Consider the following 27,620-nt stretch of genomic DNA (forward strand, 5'->3'; position numbering starts at 1 on the left):
GGGGAACAGTCTGTGATGATGGCTGGGACTTAAATGATGCTGAGGTGGTTTGCAGACAGTTAAACTGTGGGTCGGCACTAGAAGCTCCTCATTCAGCTTACTATGGTGCAGGAACTGGACAGATTTGGCTTGATCATGTGACCTGTTCAGGAGGTGAAAGTTCTCTTACTGAGTGTCAACACAGTGGATTTGGAACAAACAACTGTGGACATGGTCAGGATGCTGCTGTCATCTGTTCAGGTGAGAAAATGTTTAGGTACCAAAGACACATGAATCATTCAGAAATTGTCTGTCATCAGTGAAACCATTTTCTTTCAAGGTCAAGAACATATTATCAAGTTCTTCACATCTTTTAACTAATAGATCTGATCAGATTAGCTGGCTCTGGATCGACTCGATGTTCTGGCAGAGTTGAAGTTTATCACAATAACAGCTTTGGAACAGTCTGTGATGATGGCTGGGACTTAAATGATGCTGAGATCGTTTGTAGACAGTTAAACTGTGGGACCGCAAGGGGGGCTCCTCGATCAGCTCACTTTGGTGCAGGAACTGGACAGATTTGGCTTGATCGTGTGACCTGCTCAGGAAGTGAAGGCTCATTAACTCAGTGTCAACATGGTGGTTTTGGAACAAACAACTGTGTACATAATCAAGATGCTGGTGTCGTCTGTTCTGGTGAGAAAGATTTTTGATTCTGAAAGCATTTCAACCAAATCTTTTCTTGGGTGCAATATACTATCGGTCAAAGTTTTAGAATACCCCAATTTCTCCAGTTCTTTTTAATAATGATTTTATTTATGCAGTGTAATGTGTCATTGAACTCTGAAATTAAAGCATAGTAAAAATAAGTAATTAAAATTAAAATTAAACCATGGACTAAATTTACAGACCAAAATGTATTCTAACCCTCTACTGCATAGCGTTGCCCTGAGGCAACAAACCACATTTTCATGCCTTATGGTGGCCCTTCAAAAAAAAAAAAAAACTTTTTTTTTTTCAAACAATGCTACCAGGCACATCTCTTTCAAATAAAATGATGAGTTGAAGGTGGTGTGACTTTGATTTGAGGGGGGGCAGGGCCCCTTTCTGCAAGCTGCACTACATCAGAGACATCTCCATCAGGAGGCAAGATAAAGATCACTATTTTACATGTTTATAGTGAAGTAAATGTATATTAAAAAATACTTGTATGTGCATGAATATACACTCAACAAAAATATAAACGCAACACCTTTGTTACTGTTCCCATTCCCCATGGGATGGACGTAGAGACCTAAAATTCATTCCTAAAATTCATTCCAGATACACAATATGGGAGCAGTAACAAAGGTGTTGCGTTTATATTTTTGTTGAGTGTATATAGTGTAAAACTGTTCATTTTCATTCGTTGCCTCAAGGCAACACTGCGCAGTTAGCCCAATTTTTTTCAGGCAATATAATGCATTTGGATATGTGTGTAGAGATGTGTTTGTGTGCTTTTATATGATCATAGTCAATGTTTTTTACTTTACAATCTACTCATAATTACAGGACATGGATGTAAAAACTTTTTATGCAAGGAAACCAAGGGAATGTGCACTTTCTGTCCTCAGAAAGTGAGGACAGTGAGCTTTCAGGGAGTGACAGTGAAGTTGACGAGTGGATCCCTGAATGAGGTTTGAGGGACACTTAGGAGCTCAGGGGTCCGGGGTCAGTTGGTAAAGTAACTGTGTCTGTGTGTGTGTTAGTGCCCACATAGCAAGCAGGTCTGGCCAGGATCTGGTATCAAGCCGGCACTCTGAGTAATCTGGGAGAGTAGAAAAGCGCTAAATAAAAATCAGTCCATTCACTGTCTGAACAGAGTTTCGGCATGTTACTTGTGCACTGTTTTGCATGTTCTGGCACATGTTGTTATTGCATGGCTTGATTAAGGTACACATTATGCTGACATCTGGGGCTAGAGCTGGAACCGTTCTGGGCCAGCACAGGGCCAGCAGTGTGTCTACAACTCGCCCGTGGCTGCACACCACCTACAGATGGCCCACATACCACAATGAATAACGGCCCTTTGGTGGCCCAGATCAGGTTTGCCAAAGGTAATCCACACATGGGCCAGCACAGGACGACCAGGGTGTCTGAAACTGGCCTTGTGCTGGCCCATGTGTGGGCCACCTCTGGCAAACCAGGTCTGGGCCACCAAAGGGCCATCATTCTTTGCGGTATGTGGGCCATGTGTAAGCACATTGTGTGGGCAAGGTAAATCATTCAATTTTAGGGTGAAGGCTAGAGTCAGGGTTAGGGTAAGGTTCAGGCAGGGACTTGTGATGGGTAGAGTCAGGATAAGTCGCCAGGAAATTAATGTAAGTTAATGTAATGTCCCCAAAAGTGATGGAAACACAACGTGTCTGTGTGTGTGTGTGTGTGTGTGTGTGTGTGTGTGTGTGCGCGCGTGTGTGTGTGTGTGTGTGTGTGTGTGTGTGTGTGTGTGTGTGTGTGTGTGTGTGTGTGTGTGTGTGTGTGCGCGCGCGCACGTGCATGGGGTTAGGGTCAAATGTTGGATGTATTTTGGTGTTTTATTGTTTTGTGAAATGTTTACATTGTTTGTTTGTTGTTTATTTATTTGTTCATCCTTGTTGTACTAATACAGCTTATTATAGAATTACTTGGCATTTTACTACCCTTGTTGCACAGTGTTGCCTTGAAGCAACAAGCCAATATCTGTTTGGGGGGGGGCAGGGTGTCAAATTTTATGATTGATATATTATTAGGGACCCTAAAGCTCCCCCAAAAAAGGGAGAAATATATTTTTCCCCCAAAATTAAAAAGTCATGCAGTAGAGGGCTAATCTTTTGACACATCGAAGTAAGCACCTTTGGTACATATAACAGCTAAACACACCATTCTATCTGCAATAGAAATAAAATATTCTTCAGAAAATTCTTCCCATATTTGTTGCAGAAGTTCTCATAAATGCATGATTGCTTTGCTTTCACTCTTTTATCCAGTTCATCCTAAACCACCGTGATGGGGCTAATTAAGACTGGAGACTGTGCTGTCCGTTCCATGTTTTCAAGCTTACGGTTTTGTTCTCTTTTTCCTGAGGTAGTTCTGGCATAGCTTGGACTTAGTTTTGGGTCATTATATTGCCGTAGGATGAACCTCTTACCAATTAGACACATACCAGAGGGAACTGCATGGTGCTGCAGAATGCTGCAGTTGTAAAGGTTCTGGGTCCTTTTGAGCCAGCATTTTTTATTTTGTTGTATTCTAATAATATTTTGTATTATGGTTTATGTTAAGGTTCATTTATAGTCTTAGTTATTGTATTGTGAGTTTCTTTTATTCCCTGTTTATATTCTTAATTATTAGTTGCCCTCTATGTCTCTATCCGTCTGTTTTTATATATGTTATATGAGCCCCTTGTCAGGGCTCTGTGTGCGGGCAGGTGGAAATGTGGATCCAAATGCAGGACTCCGAGACGAAATGTAACTAAAACCACAGCTTTTATTGCTGGCATGAAACAAAAACCCAAACCAAACCATGAAACCAAGCAGGAACACACAGGCAGGGTCTGAGGGTACGACGCGACACTGAGCACAGGAAAACACAGGGCTAATATACACAGGGTGGTAATCAGCGAATGGGCAACAGGAGGGAGACACAGCTGGGAGAGATCAGGGTTAACGAGCCAGGGGGAACCAAGCTGCCCACACTAGCATAAGATGCAGACCTTCACAATAAAACAGGAACAAGAAACCATCACACTAAGACACAGACTTGACATTTGAGAGACAGACAGAAAATGACACATGGAACTAGACATATACTAAGCAGACCCAACCGAAGAACAAATCCTAAACACAAACATGAAACTCTAATAATAAACATCATAATCATCATCATCATTAACACAACAAGAGAACAAGAAAACAATCCCTGATGCAAAATTACACCAAAACATAATAAACTCAAAATACTGGGTCCAACGGACCCAGAACCGTGACACCCCTTGCGTCTTGTTTCCCTTCCTGTGTTCCATTCTGTTTCCAGGGGTCGTCATCTCTCCTCTCTCTCCCTCATGTTCCCTTGCTCTTCTCGTCTGCCTCTCCTCCACTCCTGCATCATGTTCCTGCGTTTCCTGTTTTATTGTGAAGCTCTTGTGTTTCCATGTTCGGTGTTTCTAGTTGTGCTTCCTCTGTGACGTCATGTTGTGTCAGCTGTGTTCCCTGTGTGTTCTAACTGCACTCGTTATCCTCCTGTGTATTTATGTCAGCATCTCCCTCATAGCTGTGTGCCTCCCTGTGTGTTTAGGTCTTCTAATTTCCCAGTTTGGGTTGTATTATTTTCCATTCAGCAACTAAAGCTGTGTTTTGAGTCCATATCCCGCTTACGAGTCTGCATTTGGGTCCCTTCCTGCCTGCTCCGCACAGTCAAATTGTGACAGAGGAAGCCATTTTGGTTCAGAGTGCAACTCACTTTTCTTTACAAGTCACTGACACTGGATCCAGCTAAACAGCCCCAGACCATCACACTTCCTCGTCAATGTTTGACAGTTGTTACCACACAGCGTGGAACCATCCTTTCACCTACTTACAACATACAAAGATCCTGTGTGATGAAGTGAAAATTTCAAATTTTGATTCTGTCAATAATACCTTCTTCCACTCTTCAGTAGTCCATTGGTGGCGTTTCATGACCTAGGCAAACCTCTTTGAGTTGCAGGTTTGACAAGATGAGTTAAAGCAAGAAAACAGAACAAGGCAAAGTCTTCTTTTCACAGTTGAAACTAAGACTTGCTTACTATGACCACTAATAATAATAATAATAATAATAATAATAATAATAATAATAATAATAGTAATAATAATAATAATACATTTTATTTATAGGCCCCTTTAAGACTCTCAAGGTCACCTTACCAAAGTACAGAAATATAGCAACAATACAATATAAGAAAACATGGCAAAATACAAATTTAGGCATAAGGTAAATAAGAAATAAAAGCATGAAATTCAAGTGGAAAAATTGGGGTGTTTTAAAACGTTCAACTGGTATATACTACCATAATTTTTCTTTGTTAATTTAAGACACATTAAAAATTTGCTTCACATCCTTTGCCTGATAGATCTGATCAGATTAGTTGGATCTGGATCGACTCGATGTTCTGGAAGAGTTGAAATATTTCACAATAACAGCTGGGGAACAGTCTGTGATGATAGCTGGGACTTGAACGATGCTCAGGTGGTTTGCAGAGAGTTAAACTGTGGGACGGCACTAGGAGCTCCTCCATTCGCTCAGTTTGGTGCAGGAACTGGACAGATTTGGCTTGATAATGTGACCTGTTCAGGAAATGAAGAATCTTTAGCTCAGTGTCAACACAATGGATTTGGATCAAACAAATGTGGACATGATCACGATGCTGGTGCCATCTGTTCAGGTGAGAATTTTTTTTTTCCGATCATCTATACCATGTCAGACACTGTAAATACAACAGTTTCCCTTTACAGATTTTTTGTCCATTCGTTGATGTGTTTCATACTGAAATTAAGCGTTAGCCATCAAATTAAGCTGCACAGTAACCATTCAATGCAGGATTTCAATGGTAAAATCTTTATCTGCAAACGGGGAAACTTTATTTCATGATTAATTTTTCGTATTTTGGGTGTTATATAGTTGTCATAAACTCAGATTTGGAAGTCTTATGCCTTTCTGAGTTAGGATGAAATTCTATTTTTGGTTGGTTGATGTTTATTAAGTTATTTTTGTAGTTAACACAATTCTTGTGTCAAGAGTGTTGGTTTGCTTCAAAATTCCTAAATATATGGCTCAATGGATTCTAATATATAAGACGCCTCAACACAGTTGCAGTTGAAGAGACCAAAGAGGACGATGAACAGGAACCAACCATACAATGGGGAAGCAGATTCAGGCTTAGTCACTCAACATTAACAAAACTGAACTAACAGAAATCAATCAGAAAATGAGACTGACAGTAACTTCCAACTTGACTAATTGTCACCTCTGGCGATGATGATATCAAAAGGCTCGCCTTTTGTTAGGGCTATACAAATCTTAGAAAACACAAATAAACAAAGACACACACACACAAAGGCAATGACAACTAGAAAACTAACTAACAAAACCTATACTGGGAAAGCTAAACAGGAAACATAACTGGAAAACCTGAGACCTGAAAACACAGGGGAAAGACCAGCAAAGGCGCAGACGATCCGACATAAAACCAAAAGGGAAGCACAGACTATAATTAAAATTATTTATATATAGATATATCTCTATACACACTACACTACACCACACACATAAAGCAGAAAAGGGGACTGTCAAAGTAAAACATGAAATAACATGAATATTGACACATTGAAATATTGACACTAGACACAACACCAGGAACACAAGGCAGGCACAGAAAACACTTAAACGCTGGAAATAATTAACAAACAACAAGGATAGCTAAATAAAATCACTGTATATTAATAAACAAACTATGACCCTAAAATTTTATATGTAAGGGAGAAAGACAGAAATCTGACCCCCAGAAATCTTCTCCAACTTTAAATGCCTGCCTGTGAGCTTTCTTGTCCTCTATTGGCATTATTGGCATGCTGTATCTCACTTTGACAGATTTGTGGTCTAGTTTATATTAGAGATGGCACGATACCACTTTTTTATGGTCGATACCGATATCATAAATTTGGATATCTGCCGATACCGATATGAATCCGATATAGTGTGTTTTTTAATCAATAAAACTGTTTTTTTTTAATATCTTGCTACATTTTGAATAGGTTCATACTCAATTTAAAAAAAACAACAACAATACTAAAGCTATTCTGTTATACCTGTATGCAACTTAAACCTACACCATCCTCCCTATTCTGGTATTTTATAGAGTACTTAGCGTAAATATTAAGCAACCTAACTAATAGGGTTCCAACTCCTAGCAACAAAAAATAAATAAAAAATAGGGAACCACCCCTCACCCTCCACCTCATGATGCTTAATCAACGTAATCAACCTTAATTTGATCCAGTGTGAAAGAAAATGCACAGAAATAAATTATTTTTCAAGAAATATTAAATAGATTAAACATCTTTCTTTAACAGAACTGCAGACTCCACAGATGGTATCTTCCCAAAGGAAAAAGTAGTATAGCTTACTAGGGTATATTAGACTTAATAGTTACTATATACAGTAATGGACTTCTATTCATTTTACGTCAAATTAAAACTTTGGGTGTCAGATAGTTATTTAATAAAAGCTAGACATTTTAAATGAGAATAAGAAAGTATTTCTTTGTGCCCCCTTTTCCCTGTTAATGCCCTATCGGCCCCCCTGGCTAAACTTTGCTAGATCTACCCCTGCACAGTTACCAGCCATCAGCTACGTAAAAAAAGATCCTGGTGTAGAAAGTAATATTAAATAAATTCTAACAACAGCTTATTAAGCTCAAACGTGCTGCTGTTGTTTATCCGCTGGTTTCCTCTTTCTGGTGCGAAGTGGGCCAAAAACAAAGAAGAGAGACGGACTTGCAACAGAAAAGCCGATCAGCTGATCATTGATCAGTTTCATGATTGAAGTAGCAGCAGGAGAGGGAGAGAGAGAGAAGAGGCAGTCGCTCCATATATCGGTTGTTAAGCTTAACGTGGGAATGCTTTACAAACATTCAGAGATGGACTTACACACTTGCTTTACTTCTCTTGGGGATAACTTTGGCGGAGATGAAATGCCGGGTTGGTAGCTAAGCTCCAAATGCTCAACCAGACCACCGACAGGTCTCGCACGCCACAGCCGTTCTATCACGTGATGCATACCGCTCCAACATCCTACGGTTATGAGGCGAGTTATGGCGTGTCGCAAGTTTTGTGAGGTGCTTTCGTGACATTTAATGGATCGGATTACACTTTTTATTTCTCTCCGATAGCCGCTCCAGTAATTTAGGTCAGTATACATAATATCGGATCGGCCCATCTCTACTTTATATTAGAGATAAGATAAGATAAGATAAGATAACCTTTATTAGTCCCACACGTGGGAAATTTGTTTTGTCACAGCAGGAAGTGGACAGTGCAAAAGTTATGAGGCAAAAATTAGAATACAATAAGAATAAATACAGTACACAACTGTACAATACAGATGGTATTGTGGTGGACCATTAAAGGGCTCTACTCACACCCGATGTGGAGGTAAGCATCAACGACGTGGGTGTGGACAAATCGGACGGTCGGTGGTGGCCATGCGGAGATTTCCGCCGTTTAAATAATGCCACGGAGAATGACCGTTACCCCATCCCCCACATTCACGATTTTTCTGCCAATCTCGCCGGAACGTTGATTTTTTCTAAAATTGACTTGGTGCGGGGGTATCACCAAGTTCCTGTCCGTTCCTAAAACCGCTGTCATTACCCCCTGAAGGTGTGGTTCCGTTGCCCGACAGAGTCCAGGCCGTTTCGGCTTTTCCACGTCCCACGTCGGTTAAAGCGTTGCAGGAGTTCTTGGGGATGATAAATTTTTGCAACCGCTTTCTCCCCAGAGCTGCCCACCTGCTACAGCCACTCTATGCTGCCTTAAAAGGTAAAACAGCCAAAGATCCGGTTGACTGGCTGCCGGAACACGTCCATGCGTTCTCCGCAGCCATGTCTGCGCTGGCTGACACCGTCCTGCTGGCACACCCGCTTCCGTCGGCGGAGATTGCGTTGACCACCAACGCGTCCGACGTGGCAGTGGGTGGGGTGTTGGAACAGCGGGTTCCAGGTCTCTGGCAACCACTTGCCTTTTTCAGTCGTACGCTCCGGGATGCTGAACGCAAATACAGTGTTTTTTACAGGGAGTTGCTGGCCCTGCACCTCGCGACACGACATTTTCGTTTTTTCCTCGAGGGTCGCAACTTTACTGCGTACGTTGACCACAAACCTTTGACGTTTGCGATGTCCAATATCTCTGACCCATGGAGCGCATGCCAGCAGCGCCAGTTGGCGGCCATTTCAGAGTCAGCATTTTTGTCAACGTGGGTTCCACGTTTCGGCCCCCCTGCTGACATTACCTCGGACAGGGGCCCCCAGTTTGTTTCTGAGCTTTGGTCTGCTATGGCTGACGGCCTGGGGGTCAAGGTCCACCGCACCACAGCATACCACCCGCAAGCTAACGGGATGTGCGAACGGTTTCACCGGTCACTTAAGGCCGCGCTCCGGGCTTCCTTAACAGGTGGCGACTGGGTCGACCGTCTTCCGTGGGTTTTGCTGGGATTGCGTAGCACGGTTAAAGAAGACCTCGGGGTTTCCCCGGCTGAACTGGTCCTCGGCCAGCCCCTCCGGGTCCCCGGGGAATTCTTACCTGAGAGCCCTCCCCCATGTTTCGATACCTCTTTGTTGCCTTTTCGCCCCCCAAGAGTCTCATTTCCTGTTCCTGGTCCTGTGCACCACTGCCTACCTGACACTTTTGTCCCGAGTTCGTTGGACTCTGCTCGTTTTGTTTTCATCAGGCACGATGCCCATAGGACTCCGCTGCGTCCACCATATGACGGGCCATACAGGGTTCTTAAACCAGGCAACAAACATTTCATTTTGGACTTTGGTGGTCGCCAGGAGGTTGTCTCTGTTGACAGACTTAAGCCTGCACATGTTATGCAAGAGGATCAGGTGGTCCCGGCCCAGGCCCCTCGCTGCGGTCGCCCACCTGCCACTGGGCTGATGGATTCTGTTTTTTCCGCCAGGAGCGACCCACAATCAACGGAGTCCGAGTCATCTGCAGCTTTTTCTGACCGCCAGTGCCAGCCTCGCTCCCGGGCTGGGTTGCCCTCTGTCAGTTCCACACACCCCCCGGTTCACCCGTTCCGGTCGTTTGCTTAAGCCCAGGGTCCTGGACTAGTTCTGCTGGGTATTCGGGGGGGGGGGGGGGCACTAGAGGGCTCCACTCACACCCAGTGTTGAAGAAGTGTGTTCCTGTGTTTTGTGGCGCGATCTGTGCAGTTGATGTTGGAGACGAATAAAGAAGGAGTGAGAACTGAGAGCTCTGTGTCGTTGATGCTTACCTCCGCAGAATGATACTTTTTATGTCCAATATTGATATCATAAATTTGGATATTCGATACCAATAGGAATTTTTAAAAAATGTTTTCTTGCTGCATTTTGTACAAGTTCATACTAAAATATAAAAAAAACTCAACACTAAAGCTATTCTATTATACTTGTATGCCAAAAAAATTATGCAGATTTTAAAAACTCTTTAGTTCTGAAAAAAGTGGAATATCAGCACAAAATAATGTTTATATTAAACAACTTAAAAATACACAAACAAACAGGTTGTAGAATGGACCCTTTTATACTTAAAGCTTAACATAAGACATCCAGAGTGGAAAGTAGTGCAAATAAATGTAAACACGGCTTCATAACACTCATCTTTTATCAAGATGGATGTCAGTGTAAGCTGTTTCTATCACACTTAACGTGAGACGGAATTTTGTGTAATTTCTGAACAAAACTTAACAAAATTACGAAGAAAAAGTATTTTTCATAGTATTTTTGGAACCTTGAAACTGTTTGGCCATGTGTCGTGTCGGGGTGGGTGTCCCTGGTGGAATAGGACTGTAACTCTCCTTCATGATGTTTTCGTGTGTTTAATAAATTCCTACATCTAAAGTGGGATGGATGCCAGTTTTTTGAACAGGACCAGGATTTCCCCAGAATTGTTTATATTACCCAAGAATCCCACATCATTCTGTGGACAACCCTGAGTCAGTCAGCAGTTTAAGAAAAACATATGGCTTACATGTCACATCTGGCTGATAGGGCAAAGGACGAGAGAAAACTACAGAGTCCATCATTGTTTTAGTAAAACTGCACACTGATTCAATATCAGTTTGATGCAACCGAGTGTCATCACAGCAACATGACTCTTACCAAATATACCTTCATCCTTAGTCAGCAATTTCAAATTTCCTTCAATTTTACCTGCTCTTTTCCTTCAACAATGGAAAAAGAGCAGGAAAGATTCTTGTTTATAAGAATGATTATTTGATTAGTAATAATTAAACATATCTGCTAGAAGCAACTGAAAACTAGTAGCAAAGTTTATGGTGGTGAGGGAGAAAGCAAGAAGGAGAGACCCACATGCTCCTCGTGCTCAGTTTACATGCATGTAGGAGAGCCATTTGCATCCAAACAGCATTAGGAATTACTACGAGAAGAAAACAGGGTTAATAATGATGATAGATGGGCAATAGAAAAATAGGATGTGTGATGGCACGCTAAGACTTTTTAGAATATATGTTGAACATAGTTAACTAGTCATGAAAATTAAACATAATACCATTTACAATGAATGTTCCCTGTTTTGTTTTCAGGTGTTCCCATCAGATTAATTGGATCTGGATTGACTCGATGTTCTGGCAGAGTTGAAGTTTATTACAATAACATCTGGGGAACAGTCTGTGATAATGGCTGGGATGTAAATGATGCTCAGGTGGTTTGCAGACAGTTAAACTGTGGGACAGCACTACAGGCTCTTCCATCAGCTTACTTTGGTGCAGGAACTGGACAGATTTGGTTTTCGTATATGGCCTGTTCAGGAAATGAAAATTCTTTAACAGAGTGTCAACACAGTGGATTTGGAACAAACTACTGTGGACATCAACAAGATGCTGGTGTCTTCTGTTCAGGTGCAAAAAATTTATAAACTAAAGAAAATGAAAGTCTGTCTGTTCCTTTGTATCATCTACAAAATCTTTATTTTTATGTAATTTAACCAACATTTTAAAGATTTATTTATTTATTTATTTATTTTTTTGCCAAATAGGTCTGGTCAGATTAGCCGGGTCTGGATCGACTCGATGCTCTGGCAGAGTTGAAATTTATCACAGTAACACCTGGGGAACAGTCTGTGATGATAACTGGGACTTAAATGATTCTCAGGTTGTTTGCAGACAGTTAAACTGTGGGACAGCACTGCAGGCTCCTCGATCAGCTCGCTTTGGTGCAGGAACTGGACAGATTTGGCTTGATAATGTGACCTGTTCAGGAAATGAAAGTTCTCTGACTGAGTGCCAACACAGTGGATTTGGATCAAACAGCTGTGGACATGGTCAGGATGCGGGTGTGATCTGTTCAGGTGAGAAAAATTGTAGCCATTGCAGATTAGTCTGGTATTGTGTGTCATATATGAAATACTTTTTCAACTTCTTTGCCTGATAGGTACAGTTAGAGTAGTTGGATCTGGATCAACTCGATGTTCTGGTAGAGTTGAAGTTTATCACAATAACAGCTGGGGAACAGTCTGTGATAATGGCTGGGATGTAAATGATGCTCACGTGGTTTGCAGACAGTTAAACTGTGGGACAGCACTACAGGCTCCTCGATCAGCTTACTTTGGTGCAGGAACTGGACAAATTTGGCTTGATAACATGGGCTGTTCATGGTATGAAAGTTCTTTAATTGAGTGTCAACACAGTGGATTTGGAACAAACTACTGTGGACATCAACAAGATGCTGGTGTCATCTGTTCAGGTGAGAAACATTTTAGATACTCATGTCATTGTTGGTCAGCCTGGTCTAGTCTGTCATACATTAAATGTTTTCACAGCATCTGTTCAGCCCTGCTGTTGTTTTTAAAAGTGCTTTATAAATTTATAAAAGTGTTGGGGTTTTTCTAGTGCAAAGAGGAATTGAAATATAAATAACTTCTATTGCCTGGCAGGTCCAGTCCGGTTAGTTGGGTCTGGATCGACTCGATGCTCTGGAAGAGTTGAATTCTATTATGGCAACACCTGGGGAACAGTCTGTGACAACGGCTGGGACTTAAATGATGCAGAGGTGGTGTGCAGAGAGTTAAACTGTGGGACGGCACTGCAGGCTCCTCGATCAGCTTACTTTGGGGCAGTAGGTGGACAGATTTGGCTTGATAATGTGACCTGTTCAGGAAATGAAAGTTCTCTAACTCAGTGTCAACATCTTGGATTTGGAACATACACCTGTGGATATTATCAGACTGCTGGTGTCATTTGTTCAGGTGAGATAACTTCCAGATACTCAAGAGACTGAAGATCACTTTGTTCTTGGATGTTGTGTCTGAAATACTTTTGTTAATGTGAGGAAGAATAATATTAACAATCTCAGAATATTCTTCATTATTTCTCCTGACAGGCCTGATCAGATTAGTTGGATCTGGATCGACTCCATGCTCTGAATTTTGTGTAATTTCTATACAAAACTTAAAAAAAAAAAAGTATTTTTCATATCTGCCGCTTGTATCCGCGATCTCGTTCTTTTGGTCACTACCCACAGCTCGTGACCATAGGTGAGGGTAGGGACGTAGATCGACTAGTAAATTGAGAGCTTCGCTTTTACAATCAGCTCTTTCAAGATGCAGTAAATAATAATCCAAAAACAAATCCTCAGTGCATTCCAGACTCCTGCTCTGTGTATTCTCTCCATCCCAGTGCTCCATGTCTCCACTCCTTGAGCTGACTGTCCTCTAGTTCCTGCAATCCTCCTGGGAAAAACACAGGCAGCCATTAGTAAATTCCACAATCGTGGCAGACTAAGGCTGTATCCCAATTCAGGGTCTGCATGCTTGAAGTACGCACACTACGCGTACTACGTACGGTGCGTACTATAAGTACGAGAAGTGCGGAAGTGAGAGGCCTGTGAAATAGACGGTCTAGGCTTTGTTGCACTGCAGGTTGCCTAGCAACCATGATACTAACGGTGAGAAACGTTACATACAGCATTGTGTGACAGAAATGAAGGAGAAAAATGTTTTGTTAGTCATTCATTTTTGTGATGACATCACTTTGATTAGTTGAGTATCTGAGGCTGAGACCACAGGACTGTAAACCATGATTGTTGGGCTTCATTTCTGTGCTGAAAAGTCATTTTCAGCACTTGGTTGGCTTTACAACCAAGTTAACGCTGAAAGTACAGACATCACTAATGTCACACAACTTTGCCGACATGTGGCCAACAGTTTTAATGTTCTTCATTATTAAACATTCGCACATAAATAAGTGACATCATATTCAGTACTTACTTTTGACAGTTCACTCTTCGGCTGCTCCCTTCTGCCGTATTTTGCGGCAAAATTATCCACACCCACCGCTGTGCTATGAATTTTGGGGTAAATGGGACCACAAAGCGTGCACTGGACCACGCTTGATATTTGGGGAAATCGATGGCGCATTTGGAGTATAAATTTGAAGTACATTTCGAATTGGGACAGCCTTCGTCGCGTGGTGGTGACGTAATTACACTTAAAATGCGTACTTCAAGCGTGCAGACCCTGAATTGGGACACAGACTAACACTTACTGGCTTGCTGGGGAACTAACAGGAAGTCACACAACAATCCCACTTCGATGGGTATGGTGTTATTTTTGTGCCACTATTCTGAGCACACGTAAAAAAAAAACCAATTGAGCACACGTAAAAAAAATTTGCAGGTGCAAGTGTTGCATTTTGACAAGAAATTTATTTTGAGTGAAGAAAACCTAAATTTGTGCAAACAAAATTCATTGCTGCGTGCAAAAAATGTATTTCAGTGTTTGCTATCATCCATATAAACACACAATAACAGGCCCTCTCGCTCAGTTTTTGCATTTGCTCTTGCTAAGATCTCTGTGGACCCGCTGGCAATGTGTTGCTTGCGCTCTCAACGTCTCTGCCCCTGCGCGTTCAACTCTTTCTGTACACCGTTATATTTGTGCCACAAAACCAACCAGTGACAGACTTGGATGCAAAAATTCTGATTGGTTTTTTTGGTCTTCAATCAGCTTGCTAGCTACTATAGCCAAACCCAGGCAAATATCCCAGAATGCATTTCATCCGAAACTCAAACGAGGCAGTTGCAGAGGAACGCAGAGTGGCGGAGTTTGAAATATTACTCTTTCTAGATCACAAAATAAACTTTTAAGATGTTTTGAGGTGAGAATGTTGCTGTGTAAACTTCAAGATATCCTTGCTTTTTTATAGCACAAAAAATAGCACTATTAATGGAATAACTGACCTCTGAAGGAGAAAGGTTTAGGTAACCGGCAGTTAGCATTTAAGAAGATAAAAGTGGATGAATCACTGCCTTAAACTTACAGGACTTTCAGCATTACACCTACGATAACAAAAATTTAACCACCACTGCTGTGTACTTCATTGTAAATTTAAATGTTGGTAAATGATCAGACAAAAGAGGGTTTTCAGGGAATATTGTTAAATGCTTGGTTTCTGACCAATATTTCGGGACAAGATCCAAAGTGAGAGAAGCCAACTGAGTCTAATAATAAATTAATTATTGGGGCCGTTGTTTTCACCAAGTACATGAATGTTAAAATCACCTGCCATAATTATTTAATCAGTACTGAGCAACAAATACAAAAGTCAGCTAGATAATTCAGATAGAAACTATAATGGTCTGGTAGATGATGGATTAAAACAAATAAAGCTGTTTTTTTTAGTTTTCCAATTAAGTGGACAAGGCCAAGAGTCATATTGAAACTCTGTCTGGGTCTATGGTTGAATAATATGTGGAAGTGAAAGACTGCTGCCACTCGACCTCCTCGGCCTGTGCTTTGAGTTTTCTGGCAGTATGGCTCATATAAACTAACATATTCATCTAGCTCCAACCAGGTGTCTGTCAGGCCGAATAAATCACTATCTTGATCAACAATTAATTTATTTACTAACAAGGAAGAAAAGCCAACTCCAGACATCGAGGGCCGGTGTCCTGCAGGTTTTAGAGCTCACCCTGAGTCAAAACACCTGAATCAAATGATTAGTTCATTACCAGCCTCTGGAGAACTTCAAGACAAATTGAGGAAGTAATCTACCTATTTTAATCAGCTGTGTTGGATCAAGGACATCTAAAATCTGCAGGACCCTGCCTCTCAAGGCCTGGAGATGGCCACCCCTGATCAATGAGAATAAGGTCTTTGGTGGATGGAAGATGCAAGGAGGCAAATAGGACTGTAACTCTCCTTCATGATGTTTTCGGGTGTTTAATAAATTCCTACATCTAAAGTGGGATGGATGCCAGTTTTTTTAACAGGACCAGGATTTCCCCAGAATTGTTTATATTACCTAAGAATCCCACATCATTCTGTGGACAACCCTGAGTCAGTCAGCAGTTTAAGAAGAACATATGGCCAGTGTTGGGAAGGTTACTTTTAAAATGTATTCCATTACAGAATACAGAATACATGCCCCAAAATGTATTCTGTAACGTATTCCATTACGTTACTCAATGACAGTAACGTATTCTGAATACTTTGGATTACTTAATATATTATCATGCTTTTTACAACAACGTGAATGTACTATTGCTGTGTGATTTATTACTATTACTGAAGGTCCGCGACTCCGAACTGTAGTAAAGGGACCTCTGGCTAATACGGCGGGGTCCCTGTCGGCTCGTAGCCGAAAAATAGCTTTACTTTGTTGTGTGGGTCAACTTTTCTTGCGAGAGACAGAGACCCGCGACTATATGAAACAGGAAAGTACCGCAGTGTAATCCATTTATTTCAACAAAGTAACTGTATTCTGAATACCACCCTTTTAAACGGTAACTGTAACGGAATACAGTTACTCATATTTTGTATTTTAAATACGTAGCGGCGGTACATGTATTCCGTTACTCCCCAACACTGCATATGGCTTACATGTCACATCTGGCTGATAGGGCAAAGGACGAGAGAAAACTATAGAGTCCATCATTGTTTTAGTAAAACTGCACACTGATTCAATATCAGTTTGATGCAACCGAGTGTCATCACAGCAACATGACTCTTACCAAATATACCTTCATCCTTAGTCAGCAATTTCAAATTTCCTTCAATTTTACCTGCTCTTTTCCTTCAACAATGGAAAAAGAGCAGGAAAGATTCTTGTTTATAAGAATGATTATTTGATTAGTAATAATTAAACATATCTGCTAGAAGCAACTAAAAACTAGTAGCAAAGTTTATGGTGGTGAGGGAGAAAGCAAGAAGGAGAGACCCACATGCTCCTCGTGCTCAGTTTACATGCATGTAGGAGAGCCATTTGCATCCAAACAGCATTAGGAATTACTACGAGAAGAAAACAGGGTTAATAATGATGATAGATGGGCAATAGAAAAATGGGATGTGTGATGGCACGCTAAGACTTTTTAGAATATATGTTGAACATAGTTAACTAGTCGTGAAAATTAAACATAATACCATTTACAATGAATCAAATCAAATCAAATCAAATCACTTTTATTGTCACATCACATGTGCAGGCACACTGGTACAGCACATGCGAGTGAAATTCTTGTGTGCGAGCCCCACAAGCAACAGAGATGTGCAAAACACAACAACACAAACGAGCAAAATACAAGAATGGCCAACCTGACACTAATAAATATATGTACAATATATAATAGTGTATGCATTTCTAGATGTGTATACTAAATGTTTTTCTACGTGTGTGTGTGTGTGTGTGTGTGTGTGTGGGTGTGTGTGTGTATACACATTTTTACAAATTAAATAGTAAAGAATAATAAAATAAAATATATAAAAATATAAAAATATACAGAGTTGAGACATGTGCAAAACAGTGGCATTACTGTACGGTATGTAGTGCATAATGTTGAAGTTCCAGTAGTGAAGCTGAGGTGTCTATGAAGTGTTCAGCAGTCTGATGGCCTGGTGGAAGAAGCTGTCTCTCAGTCTGCTGGTACGGGACCGGATGCTGCAGAACCTCCTTCCTGATGGAAGTAGTCTGAACAGTTTATGGCTGGGGTGACTGGAGTCCTTGATGATCCTCCCTGCTTTCCTCAGGCACCGCTTCCTGTAGATGTCTTGGAGGGAGGGAAGCTCACCTCCAATTATCCGTTCAGAGCACCGCACTACTCGCTGGAGAGCTTTGCAGTTGTAGGCGGTGCTGTTGCCATACCAGGTGGTGATGCATCCAGTGAGGATGCTCTCAATGGCACAGTGATAGAAGGTCCTGAGGATGCGGGGGCTCATGCCGAATCTTTTCAGTCTCCTGAGAAAGAAGAGGCGCTGCTGCGCCTTCTTCACTGTTTTGTTTGTGTGTACTGACCACGTAAGATCCTCAGCCAGATGTACGCCAAGGAACCGGAAGCTGCTCACTCTCTCCACAGCAGCGCCGTTGATGGTGATGGGGGTGTGTACTTCTCTGCACCTCCGGAAGTCCACTATCAACTCCTTTGTCTTTGCGACGTTGAGGGTGAGATGGTTGTCTTGACACCAGTGGGTCAGGGCGCTGACCTCCTCCCTGTAAGCCGTCTCATCACTGTTGGTGATAAGACCCACCACTGTAGTGTCGTCCGCAAACTTCACAATGATGTTGGAGTTGTTAGATGAATGTTCCCTGTTTTGTTTTCAGGTGTTCCCATCAGATTAATTGGATCTGGATTGACTCGATGTTCTGGCAGAGTTGAAGTTTATTACAATAACATCTGGGGAACAGTCTGTGATAATGGCTGGGATGTAAATGATGCTCAGGTGGTTTGCAGACAGTTAAACTGTGGGACAGCACTACAGGCTCTTCCATCAGCTTACTTTGGTGCAGGAACTGGACAGATTTGGTTTTCGTATATGGCCTGTTCAGGAAATGAAAATTCTTTAACAGAGTGTCAACACAGTGGATTTGGAACAAACTACTGTGGACATCAACAAGATGCTGGTGTCTTCTGTTCAGGTGCAAAAAATTTATAAACTAAAGAAAATGAAAGTCTGTCTGTTCCTTTGTATCATCTACAAAATCTTTATTTTTATGTAATTTAACCAACATTTTAAAGATTTATTTATTTATTTATTTATTTTTTTGCCAAATAGGTCTGGTCAGATTAGCCGGGTCTGGATCGACTCGATGCTCTGGCAGAGTTGAAATTTATCACAGTAACACCTGGGGAACAGTCTGTGATGATAACTGGGACTTAAATGATTCTCAGGTTGTTTGCAGACAGTTAAACTGTGGGACAGCACTGCAGGCTCCTCGATCAGCTCGCTTTGGTGCAGGAACTGGACAGATTTGGCTTGATAATGTGACCTGTTCAGGAAATGAAAGTTCTCTGACTGAGTGCCAACACAGTGGATTTGGATCAAACAGCTGTGGACATGGTCAGGATGCGGGTGTGATCTGTTCAGGTGAGAAAAATTGTAGCCATTGCAGATTAGTCTGGTATTGTGTGTCATATATGAAATACTTTTTCAACTTCTTTGCCTGATAGGTACAGTTAGAGTAGTTGGATCTGGATCAACTCGATGTTCTGGTAGAGTTGAAGTTTATCACAATAACAGCTGGGGAACAGTCTGTGATAATGGCTGGGATGTAAATGATGCTCACGTGGTTTGCAGACAGTTAAACTGTGGGACAGCACTACAGGCTCCTCGATCAGCTTACTTTGGTGCAGGAACTGGACAAATTTGGCTTGATAACATGGGCTGTTCATGGTATGAAAGTTCTTTAATTGAGTGTCAACACAGTGGATTTGGAACAAACTACTGTGGACATCAACAAGATGCTGGTGTCATCTGTTCAGGTGAGAAACATTTTAGATACTCATGTCACTGTTGGTCAGCCTGGTCTAGTCTGTCATACATTAAATGTTTTCACAGCATCTGTTCAGCCCTGCTGTTGTTTTTAAAAGTGCTTTATAAATTTATAAAAGTGTTGGGGTTTTTCTAGTGCAAAGAGGAATTGAAATATAAATAACTTCTATTGCCTGGCAGGTCCAGTCCGGTTAGTTGGGTCTGGATCGACTCGATGCTCTGGAAGAGTTGAATTCTATTATGGCAACACCTGGGGAACAGTCTGTGACAACGGCTGGGACTTAAATGATGCAGAGGTGGTGTGCAGAGAGTTAAACTGTGGGACGGCACTGCAGGCTCCTCGATCAGCTTACTTTGGGGCAGTAGGTGGACAGATTTGGCTTGATAATGTGACCTGTTCAGGAAATGAAAGTTCTCTAACTCAGTGTCAACATCTTGGATTTGGAACATACACCTGTGGATATTATCAGACTGCTGGTGTCATTTGTTCAGGTGAGATAACTTTCAGATACTCAAGAGAATGAAGATCACTTTGTTCTTGGATGTTGTGTCTGAAATACTTTTGTTAATGTGAGGAAGAATAATATTAACAATCTCAGAATATTCTTCATTATTTTTCCTGACAGGTCCAATCAGATTAGTTGGATCTGGATCGACTCCATGCTCCGGAAGAGTTGAAATCTATCACAATAACAGCTGGGGAACAGTCTGTGATGATTACTGGGACTTAAACGATGCTGCGGTGCTTTGCAGGCAGTTAAACTGTGGACCGGCACTTCAGGCTCCTCGATCAGCTCACTTTGGTGCAGGAACTGGACAGATTTGGTTTGACAATGTGACCTGTTCAGGAAATGAAAATTCTCTAACTGAGTGTCAGCACAGTGCATTTCTATCAAAAAAGTGTGGACATGATAAAGATGCTGGTGTGATCTGTTCAGGTGAGATAACATTTAGATAATAAACACATTGAAATGTAATCTGTCCTTGTGTCTCATACAATAAAAAAAATCAATATTTATTTATCAGGAACAAATTCCAATATTGATCAAATCTTATGTCTCATAGGTCCGATCAGATTAGTTGGATCTGGATCAACTCGATGCTCTGGCAGAGTTGAAATCTATCACAATAACATCTGGGGAACAGTCTTTGATTTTAACTGGGACTTAAATGATGCTGAGGTGGTTTGTAGACAGTTAAACTGTGGACCGGCACTACAGGCTCCTCGGTTTTCTTACTTTGGTGCAGGAACTGGACAGATTTGGCTTTATAATGTTGCCTGTTCAGGAAGTGAAAGCTCTCTGACTGAGTGTCAAAACAGTGGATGGGGAACATACATCTATGGACATGGCAATGACGCAGGTGTTATCTGTTCAGGTGAGAAATTTTAGATATTCAATACAGGGCAAGCCAGTCTGTTCTTGTGCATCATACATGAAATTTTTCTCTTTTTTACTTTAAGGAATATTTCAAAATACTCTTCATATCTTTTTGCCTCACAGGTCCAGTCAGATTAACTGGGTCTGGATCGACTCGATGTTCTGGCAGAGTTGAAGTTTACTACAATAACATCTGGGGAACAGTCTGTGTTGACGGCTGGGACTTAAATGATGCCGCGGTGGTTTGCAGAGAGCTGAACTGTGGGACGGCAGTAAAGACTCCTCAATCGGCTCAGTTTGGTGCAGGAACTGGACAGATTTGGCTTGATAATGTGACCTGTTCAGGAAATGAAAGTTCTCTAACTGAGTGTAAACACAGTGGATTTGGAAAAAAAAAATGTGAACGTGGTCAGAGCGCTACTGTCATCTGTTCAGGTGAGAAAAATTTTGGATCATCCACAGAATGTTAAAAATGGTAATTATAACTATTTCATTGCTTCATCATATATCTCATTGGGAAAATCATTTTGTCTATAATGCACCTCTATCCACAGAGAAAGAGAAATAATACAATCAGCTTTGACACAGACTTTACTACAGTTATGTTCAGTCACCTCTCAGCTCATTCCTTTCACATCCCATCGGGTCATCATTACAATCAATTACACTGTAATGTAGTTGTTCAGTAACTTTTATAGAACAAGAACATGCTGCCAGTTTGACATAAAAATGAGTGCAAACCAGTTTTGAACCTGAGACACCCACATAAACACCACTGTTAGAAATATTGACAATGTTGGTGGTGACTGTAATTATATAAACTGTATAGATATGAACTAAAATTAAAGAGAATTTTATGATCCCACCAGCTTCACGGAAAAAGTTCTCAGTGAAACTGAATCTGGCTGATGTCAACTCCCAAGTGGACATGACAGACCCCGCTGTGAGGGAGGGCATCTTGAAATGGGTAACGTGTATAGAATACTTAAATGCAGAGTAAAGTTTCATCTTCAAGATGTTCGTATTTGTTGATGGAGATTTCTCTGTACTGTTCAAGTAAGGTAATTTACTTGCCTAATTCCCAGACAGACATACTTATTTCTCTAAACAGTCAAATTTTTAAACACACAGCTTACTTTTACACTGAGACAACTTTCTAATCTTTACCCAGAGAATCTGTAAAATACAGGCAACAATTACATCCTCGTTTCTGTTACACAGGTTGAAAAGAAGTTGGGAGGTTCATCTGATGACGTAAAAGTGAGCTGGCAGAAACTTCCAGAAAAGAAAAGGCTCAAAAAGCAAGAGACGTGTCCTCCATAGTTCAGTCTGTTTGTTTCCAAAACTGTATAAAAAAAGACCTAATGTTATATAAAACCTTTAAAAAGCACCTTATTGATTCATTCCATATTTTTATAAAGTATATCTGCTTTTTGTGCTTGTTTACTGTTGTGCTGCATTTAGTTGTAAGCCAAACGTAACCTGTTAAAGAGTGCTAACTTCAATGGATTTAGCAAATATTTTCTGTGATGAATTTTCAACAGTGATGAGTTTGGTTTGTCTCAGCAAAGAGACTATCAAATTTAGATTTTACTTGACTTTACTTTATAATTGAAGTCTATATATTAGACACAACAGGAAGATCATTCTGTTAGGATCCATTTCAATATAAACCTGCATATAAATTCAAGAAGCCTTAAATTATTTTGTCTTTACTAATGAAAAACGCTTCTTTTTATGAGACCAATACTTAAATAGGACACACATAGCAGGAGACCTTTGGCTTCTTCAATAATGTGTTTAAGTTAGATAATGATTTCTCTTCCCTTTGTGTTTGTTTTTCATGAGAGTGTGTAGTTCTGCTTTGTTTTTTGCTCTTATTTTACTTACTTGGATTCAGTAATGATCAATTAATAATTATTATGAATTCATATAAATTATGTATTGTACTGCATTTTATGAATTATTAAAGATGAATTAATTGATAGATTGACTATTTTATTTTGAACTTGAAATAAAAATATAACAAAATACACTGTAGACAGTTTAGGAAAAAAAAGTTAAAAAATAATACAGTTGCAACAAATATCTTTAAATATTCTCAAAAAGCAGAAGGATGAAGTTTACAGTTGTTTAGTTTTACCCATTTTAACAGTAATAATTTACAAATCATGGTTTTCGTGTAACACCGAATCAGATAATTTATTTATATAACTAGTTGTGTCGACACACACAACCAGTGCTGCAAGAATAAGTGCATTACTGCTTAAAATCTTATGGTCCTATTTTGCAATAAATACAGAGCCTGTAATGAGCTACAGCATTTACTAAGACCTTCACATAGGAACTTGGATACAGTAACGCCAAAGAACAGTAAAGACTGAAAAATGATTTTTAATTTATCCTGTGCTTTGCTTGAGCAAAACTGAAATGCTGCAATGTGCCATGAATATGACTAAAGTGCTACCGGCAAATTTTGGTATCTATGGAGATTGACAGACCACGTGACTTTCGCGCATTGCATTGTGGGTACGAGTGGCAACAAAATCAAAACACTGCAAGCGCTAGAATTTCCAGCACTGGTAATAATCAATTCTGCTGTTTTAATCACTACCTGCATTTTATTTGCCCCAAAAACAATTATGTACAAAATGACGGAGAACACGGCAGGTCCGTACAAAGACAGACTTGACGAAAAGGCAAAAAACCCCAAAAAAAACAAATACGAGGAAAAAAAATCAAAGGAGTGAAATGGTCAGACCCATACGAGCAGAGTGGAGTAAGGATGTTAGCGTGCTGCCAAACTTTCATCACGCACATATTTATTATTATATGGTTCTAAGTTTTAGTGCATACACTCACAAAATGTTTATTAACTTCAGATCCCTGCAACAAGCCCAGGTCCAGTTTACTTTGGTGATTTGGACTATTCCATTTCACAGCTGTTGTTGATTTTTTTCCCTTTATCTCCTGTACAGGCCAAAGCAATCTATTTGTCGTTTCAGGTTGTAGTATTACACAACGTTTTCAGATCTAATAGAAAAAAAATTTGTTTCGTAATTTATTCAATTTTTTGTATTTATCTATAACTGGCATTATTGTTTCATTCTCATATAGAATCTTACAAGAAAGAGGCAAAATTGGATTCCATTATGCTTTATTAGCTGCTTCAGTGAAAAACAAATCAATAATGCAACAAAAAAAACCCCATATCAAAACAACATACTGGAAAACATTTATTCATCACTTCATTGCTTCAATACAACCCTTCGGCACATATTGTAACCTACATCAACAATTATGTTATGATAACTACAACAGAAGACGTACCTTTGTGGAAATGCTTGGAGCAGACTAACCTGTTGTCCTCAAAGGCTGGCCAGTTCTGAGACTGAGATGCACTCCAGGGCCTTCCCAGAGGCTGGGTTTCAGCCCCCATCAGACTCTGGACCCCTGGAGTTTAAGAAGCCAGCTGAGGACTGCACCCGGCTGTCGCTGCCTGAGCAGGGTCAATGCTCTGCGCAGCTGCAGGCCGCTATGTGTTTGCCAGAGGCCCGTGCGCCTGCTGGTCCTGTTCTGTCCCTGCCAGAGGCCCGTGCGCCTGCTGGTTCTGTTGCGTTCCTGCCAGAGGCCCGTGTGCCTGCTGGTTCTGTTGCGTTCCTGCCAGAGGTCTCCACACCTGCTGGTTCTGTTCTGTGTGTGCCAGGGGCTCCAGTGCCCACTGGTTCTGTGACTGTTTTTGCTGGGGGGCCGGAGGAGCCCGTCCAGCGTCCTGCCTCGTCAGCTGGGGGGCCCGAGGAGCCCGTCCAGCCTTCTGCCTCGTCAGCTGGGGGCCCCGAGGAGCCCGTCCAGCCTTCTGCCTCGTCAGCTGGGGGCCCCGAGGAGCCCATCCAGCGTCCTGCCTCGTCAGCTGGGGGCCCCGAGGAGCCCGTCCAGCCATCAGCTGCAGTCTCATCACCGCCTGCAGTCTCATCACCGCCTGCAGTCTCATCACCGCCGCCTGGTCCGGCTCCAGCATCCTCGTCTTCATCCGCCTCGCCTGGTCCGGCTCCAGCATCCTCGTCTTCATCCGCCTCGCCTGGTCCGGCTCCAGCATCACCTGCAGTGGCCTCAGCTTCCGCCTCGCCTGGGGCTGCAGGGGCCACGCAGCCTTCAGGTCCCCTACTACCACCTCCACATCGTCGGTCATCTGCCAGGCCGCTTGTTGGGCATCTCCGCCACCGTGGACGCCCTCCTGGACGCCGCCACTGCCTTCCGCACGGCCGGCCTCCGGACTTGTTTCCACGCCGCCGTTGCCGTCCGCACGGTCGGCCCCCGGACTTGTTTCCACGCCGCCGTTGCCGTCCGCACGGTCGGCCCCCGGACTTGTTTCCACGCCGCCGTTGCCGTCCGCACGGTCGGCCCCCAGAACTGTTTCCACGCCGCCGTTGCCGTCCGCACGGTCGGCCCCCAGAACTGTTTCCACGCCACTGCCTACTGCGCGGCCGGCATCCGGACCTGCCCCGTTGCCATTCGCATGGTCGGCCTCCTGAACTTGACCATCTGGGCCTTTTTTGGACTCTGTCCCTCCGTCCTGGGCCCCCTCCGCCCGCCCTGGTCGGGTTGTTTTCTGTTTTGTTTTGGTCCGTTTTTTCGTTTCTGCTGGGCTGTCTGGTGCCAGCCCTTGAGGGGGGGTGGTACTGTCATGGTCCTGGGTCGGTGACCCAGCGCTTTTAGTTTATCATTTTCTAGATGATGATTGTTTAAGTTCTGTGTTATTTTCGATCTGCCTCTAAGTCTGCGTCTGTACCTGTCTGTCTATGGTGTCTCCCCATCTGTTTGAATCTGTCTGTTTAGTTCAATGTCTTGTCTGGTTCCATGTATCTGAGTTTCCTGTTTTATTGTGAAGGTCCGTGTCGTATGTGAGTGTGATCAGTTTACGTTTCCCCTGTCCCGTCAGCCCAGATTCCTCCCAGCTGTGTTGCCCTCCTGTCTCTCATCCCCTGATTACTGGTGTGTGTATTAAAGCCCTGTGTGTTCTCCTGCCTGTTGCCGGTTCGTCTGTATTACTCAGTGTCAGTCTGTGTATCCACCGTGTCTTCTCCCTGCTGTTCATCGTCATCCTCTGCTCGTTTTCATTCAGGTTTGTGCTCTGTAGTTTAGTTGTTTCCCAGTTTAGTTTAGTTCGAGCCCCGTTTGCTGTTTGTCCACATTCTTTTGTGTTCAATAAATCACCTTCACTCCTCTACGACTGCCTGCGCTTGGATCCTCATTTATTCCACACGGCTCGCCTCGGCAGCCGTGACACCTGTGAGCTGGAGTGTTCTGGGACGTTATATTTGGTCTTCAAATGGCTGCAATCCAGACCATCCGTCGGCTCTTTGTTACTTCGGAAAGATGGCTTAGACAATTTCTCTTCCACAATGTAATCCGATAACAACCGATCTCTTTACCCGATCTCTTTAATACTGCTTGTTTGAAGGTTATGGGGTGAAACAAAATGTGCTACATGCTCCTCATTCATACATATGAATGAAAATAGAAGATTTTTACAATTTTACAGAGAAGCTGGAGACTTCAAAAAACAAATCCATAACCTTGAATGATTGTTGCAAAGAAGAGTGGGGGTCCTGAAGCAGCAATAACACATCATCTTTATAAAGAAGAATTTTGTGTTCTGTATTAGACTTTTAATATTGCTGTTTTGTCTTATAGCTGCAGCTATTGGTTCTATGAGTAATGGAAATAGCGATGGAGAGAGTGAACATCCTTGCCCGGTACCATTATGAAGAGTAAAGTTTTGTGTAACTGATCCATTGGTGGTGACTGTGGCGATTGACAATGTGTAAAATGCTCTTATCCAGTTGAAAAACGATTGTCCAAATCCAAATTTCTTAAAATATTACAAACAGGAAGTTCCAGCTTACTTTGTCAAATGCTTTTTCTGCATCAATTAGACTGTTACTTTTTTGATAGTGTGAAAGCTGCATTAAGCTAATTAGTTTAGGAGTATTAATAGCTGAATGTCTGCCTACAATAAAACCCATCTAGTCAGCATGAAAAAGTGCTGGAATTACTTTTGGGATGCAAGGACTCTCTGTATTTACCAGAGACAGTGGGCAATCACTGCAGTATTCGTGGTAGGAGAAATTCTAGAGGTAATCATAAATTCTTCAATCATTCTTACAAATGGTGTGGACAGGGTTCACCAGAAATGTTTGTATAACTCAGCAGGGAAGCCATCTGGAGCAGGTGTCTTATTATTGAGAGTGCAGAATAATTAGAGCTGTAGGCTTATCCAACACCCTAACTTGAGCTTGTGTTAAATGAGGTTGATCTAAAGCACTAGGAAATTTGTGAATATCGTCCATATTTGAGTCATGGTCAGAGGTGTATGGATTCATGTAACACTTCCTAAAAACCTTATTTATATTTGTAAAATTATGAAATGTTTTCCCTGAGTCCTTGATAACTATAATTGTTGTTTTATCTTTATTTTACTTACGTAAATGTGCCTGATATTTCCCTGATTTATTATTGTATTTGATTTTGTCATGTCTCCACCGCTGTATAAGAAACTGCGTCTTTGTGTTTATTAAATCATTTGACTCAAGTCTGAGTTTGCCCCAGACCAATGGGCAAGCTCAGGAAGACAACAAGAAGCTAGACGTCACTTTTTGCTGTTTTGCCTCTTCCAACCAGCCAACCTGGAGTCAACAGTGATTGAATCCAAACCGAGTCGTTTTAT

General features: G+C 41.7%; 2 protein-coding genes across 2 annotated transcripts; both read left to right on the forward strand.

Annotated features, from left to right (window-relative positions):
- The first annotated feature begins 367 nt into the window (after window positions 1–367).
- Window positions 368–22,880, forward strand: LOC113013869 (scavenger receptor cysteine-rich domain-containing protein DMBT1-like). The gene is made up of 14 exons (XM_080291737.1): window positions 368–675; window positions 5,105–5,416; window positions 11,338–12,101; window positions 12,185–12,496; window positions 12,687–12,998; window positions 18,346–18,660; window positions 18,798–19,109; window positions 19,193–19,504; window positions 19,695–20,006; window positions 20,141–20,452; window positions 20,580–20,891; window positions 21,017–21,328; window positions 21,763–21,860; window positions 22,115–22,880. Exons 4-14 carry the CDS (start codon window positions 12,394–12,396, stop codon window positions 22,214–22,216), a joined length of 2,802 nt encoding a protein of 933 aa, XP_080147863.1. The 5' UTR covers window positions 368–675; window positions 5,105–5,416; window positions 11,338–12,101; window positions 12,185–12,393; the 3' UTR covers window positions 22,217–22,880.
- Window positions 8,633–9,844, forward strand: LOC145423335 (uncharacterized). Its single transcript, XM_080295650.1, has one exon. The coding sequence runs from the start codon at window positions 8,633–8,635 to the stop codon at window positions 9,842–9,844; it is 1,212 nt and encodes a 403-aa protein (XP_080151776.1).
- Window positions 22,881–27,620: the final 4,740 nt, after the last annotated feature.

The sequence above is a fragment of the Astatotilapia calliptera genome, chromosome 3 (assembly GCF_964374335.1).
Source record: "Astatotilapia calliptera chromosome 3, fAstCal68.1, whole genome shotgun sequence".
Lineage (NCBI taxonomy): Eukaryota > Metazoa > Chordata > Actinopteri > Cichliformes > Cichlidae > Astatotilapia > Astatotilapia calliptera.